Below are 3,531 nucleotides of genomic sequence, written 5' to 3'. Positions count from 1 at the left end.
GCGGGCAGCCGCGGGGCAGGCACGCTCCTGGCCCGGGCCGAGCAGATAAAGCGTGCCAAGGGGCACACGACTCGCAGCTCAGGAAATCCGCGCCCACAGAGAGCAACAGAGGCCCGGGACGCCCTTTGCGCTTCTCTTCTTCTTTGGAGCTGGGGGAACTCCCAGGCAGCGGCGCAGCATCTCAACCGAACTTGCAGACGAAAAGGCCAGCTCAGCTCACCGCTGCTCTAGCCTTTTGCGCCCGAGAACAAGGTAACACCTGGAGGCCGCAGAGGGGCGGACGGAAGGGAAAAGGGGTCCTCTGATCCGGCGGAGATTGGCTCTCTGTTTTTTCCTACCTGGCCCCGGGATCGGGAACTGAGCAGGGGTAACCGACCTAGGCTTACCCGTACCCCTTACCCCACTGCAGGATGGTGCCTCATCCCTCGCGTGCGCGAGCTGTCCAAGTGACCCATGAGACAGAGCAGCCCTTCCCCGGTGCCTCGGACGTCGAAGTGACCCGCGTCGCGTCCGCTCCGCCCAGCCCTACTCGCGTGCGGGGGAACTGCGCCGAGGCGGAAGGAGGCAACTGCCGAGGGGCGGCGAGGAAGCCCCGGGCTCGGCGCGGGGGGCGCAGCCGGCCCAAGAGCGAGCTGGCTCTGAGCAAGCAGCGACGGAGCCGGCGCAAAAAGGCCAACGACCGCGAGCGCAATCGGATGCACAACCTCAACTCGGCGCTGGACGCGCTGCGCGGCGTCCTGCCCACCTTCCCCGACGATGCGAAGCTCACCAAGATCGAGACGCTGCGCTTCGCCCACAACTACATCTGGGCGCTGACGCAGACGCTCCGCATAGCTGACCACAGCCTCTACGGGCTGGAGCCGCCCGCGCCGTCTTGCGAGGAGCTGGGCAGCCCGGACGACGGCTCCCCGGGAGACTGGAGCTCTCTCTACTCCCCGGTCTCCCAGGCGGGCAGCCTGAGCCCAGCCGCCTCCCTGGAGGAGTGCCCCGGGCTGCAGGCGCCTGCTTCCCCTGCCTGCCTGCGCCCCGGCGCCCTGGCTTTGTCAGACTTTCTATGAAGGAGGCTGTCGGCCGTTGGGCAGTGGGTGCTGGGAGAGAGGGAAGGGGCGGAGGCCGTCGGGGTGCGGGGCGGCGGCCCTCACGCGAACTTGCTTCTGTTGCCTTTGGCTCACTGACCCTTGGCGGGCCCAGGCGCCTGCAGAGGTGGAGGCCGGGTTCCATCCCCTGGTCTTCTGCTTCGCACCAACTGCAACCCTCTGCCGCGGCCGGCGCAAACGGGCATTGCAGGCTGCGCGCCTTCTGGGCCCCCTCCCTGCGGCCACCCCAATATCTCGTGCAAAGAAGACGACAATGATAGCACTACACAGCCCGAGACGCCCACCGTCTCCTGCCACCCCATCCTCACTAGAGTCTGTCTGTCGGCCTGTCGGTCTGCCTCTTACCTCTCCTCCCCCAATGAGATTTAATCCAATCTTTGGTCTCTCGGCGTTTGCTCCTCTCACCCAGCGTCTCTTCCCCAACCACGCCGCTGACCTCCTCTGGTCCCCAGCAAGTCCTGGGTTCGGCCGCTCCACTCTGCCTTAATCCACGAAGGCGATCCTCTGCCTTCTCCTCGTGCACTTTTCTTCGGAGCCATTGCCCTCCCGGGGGCGGGACACCAGGCTGTGAACTGAGAAAGCGCCAACCCGGCTGGGGGAGCGCCTCCCCCGCCTCCCTGAGTCCTGGAGCGCCGTTGTCTTAAAAAAAAGAAAATCACTTTGTAAATTATATGATATCTTTCGAAATGAATTTTGGTACTGTAAATTATATGGCCCCCTCCCTCGTATTACACGTTTGTATTTATTGATGAGATTTCACAGCGGGAAAAGTCTATATTTTGAACATAGATTATTTAGGGACTGGTGAACGAGATTTTGAGCGAATAAAAAAAGGACCCTCAAGAAGACTGAGTAAGGTAACTCGATTGTGAGCAGAGGAGGGGTGGGGGTGGGGTGGGGGGGTGGTGTTCGGTCCGAGCAGAGGGACGAGACTCTGAGACTCTGCGGGTCTGGGGCCTCCTCGGGCCTGGGCTCAGAGACTGTAGCGCCGGGCTGGAGGCGGGGAAGAGGCGTTCAGAGGCAAATCAGCTGTACACTCTCGGAAAGTAAGAGCGGGAAGGCTCTTAAGAAATCATTGATCCGGGCTCCTTGTTTTATTTATGGGGCAGCGACTTGTCTTACTCCAAACAGTGGTTTAGAAGAAAGACAAGTCTCCAAGTAGGACCACTCACTGGTGCGCTGGCCCTGACCCGTATGTCGCTAGCCCGGATTTAGTTGCATTTGGGTAAGGAAAGGAGTAACATCGCCGCGGCAGGGTCAGGGCCCTCAGAAACCGCCGGTGGGCTGAGCGTCCTGGGAATTTTCCCAAAGTGCTTAGAGACCTAGCACATCTTCTGAGCGCATTTTACGCAGCTGCGCTGAGACGGTGGTGTCGTGACTTGCCGGGCTGAGCAGCGGGGAGGAGAGAAGGTGGAGGGTCCGGCTGGAATCTCTGGCACCGCCGGACGCCCGGCAGCTTTGATTGAAAACTTATCAAGAAACAGTTTAGGGTTTCCAGCCACGCGTTCTTTATTGCTCCCAAAGTAGAATAGGACTGGTGCGCGGCGGGTACTGGAACTTGTCCCAGGGCGCTGCTGGAGTGCCCTTCCATGGCTTCCGGGACCCCAGGACCTCGGGAAGCTGGTCTGAGCTGCAAGAAGCCGCAGAGTCCGCCTGGCGCTGGGCAGCAGGAACATGGAGGGCCCGCCTACCCTGCGAATCAAATCCCAGAGGCCTCCTTGGGTTGGCCTGGGGCGCCCTGGGAAGAAGTGAGCCAGCCCTAGTGGGGCATGCTGCTGTCAGGGGCAGGGAGCCCGTGGGTAGGTGCCTTTCTGGCTCCTTAGAGGGCAAGGGTGGTGGCTTTGCAGGAGTTAACGCTTCTTGCAACTGTCCCTTACGCCCTCCCCACTTCAAACTGAGTCTTTTCTCTCCTCTACTCCCAGGTCCCTAAAGCTAGCTGGGAGGAGATGACTCAGTTATCAGGGGTCAGATTTGGGGGCAGGAAGGGGCCCTTGATAAACAAACAAATGAACAAAGGTGTTGTTTCATTTCATGGCTTTAATCTGGGAGGAGGAGATTAATGGGTTATTAGTGACCTCTGCAGCAGCCAACTTTCCACCTGGGGGACTGTCCTGGGGCAGGTGTCAGCAGCTACCAGTTGCACAGACCAAGCCAGCGCCTGCTACTTGCTGGACGTTGGGGGGAGGGGTATGGACAGACAGAAAAAGTGGGAAAGTCCATCTCTGTTCTCCTGGGACAGTAGCAAGTATATAGACAAAATCATTCAAAGCCAAAATTTGTGCTGGGTGGAGGTACTGGCCATGGGATAGATGGTAGGGTGGTTACCTGGGGCTGGATTGGGAGGCTTGCTGGCAAAGGTGACATTTGGGCTGGGACTAAAGGTTTGGAGGGGAATTCCTCAAGCAAGAAGACCATTCTTCCTGTGAAAGGCTGT

At 59.9% G+C, this 3,531-nt stretch overlaps 1 protein-coding gene across 1 annotated transcript; it reads left to right on the top strand.

Moving 5' to 3' along the window:
* The first annotated feature begins 410 nt into the window (after nucleotides 1-410).
* Nucleotides 411-1,733, top strand: NEUROG3 (neurogenin 3). The gene has a single exon (XM_023631203.2). It carries the CDS (start codon nucleotides 411-413, stop codon nucleotides 1,056-1,058), a length of 648 nt encoding a protein of 215 aa, XP_023486971.1. The 3' UTR covers nucleotides 1,059-1,733.
* Nucleotides 1,734-3,531: the final 1,798 nt, after the last annotated feature.

This window comes from Equus caballus, chromosome 1 (assembly GCF_041296265.1).
Source record: "Equus caballus isolate H_3958 breed thoroughbred chromosome 1, TB-T2T, whole genome shotgun sequence".
In the NCBI taxonomy this organism is placed as follows: Eukaryota; Metazoa; Chordata; class Mammalia; order Perissodactyla; family Equidae; genus Equus; species Equus caballus.
This window is presented reverse-complemented; position numbering and strand designations above follow the sequence as displayed.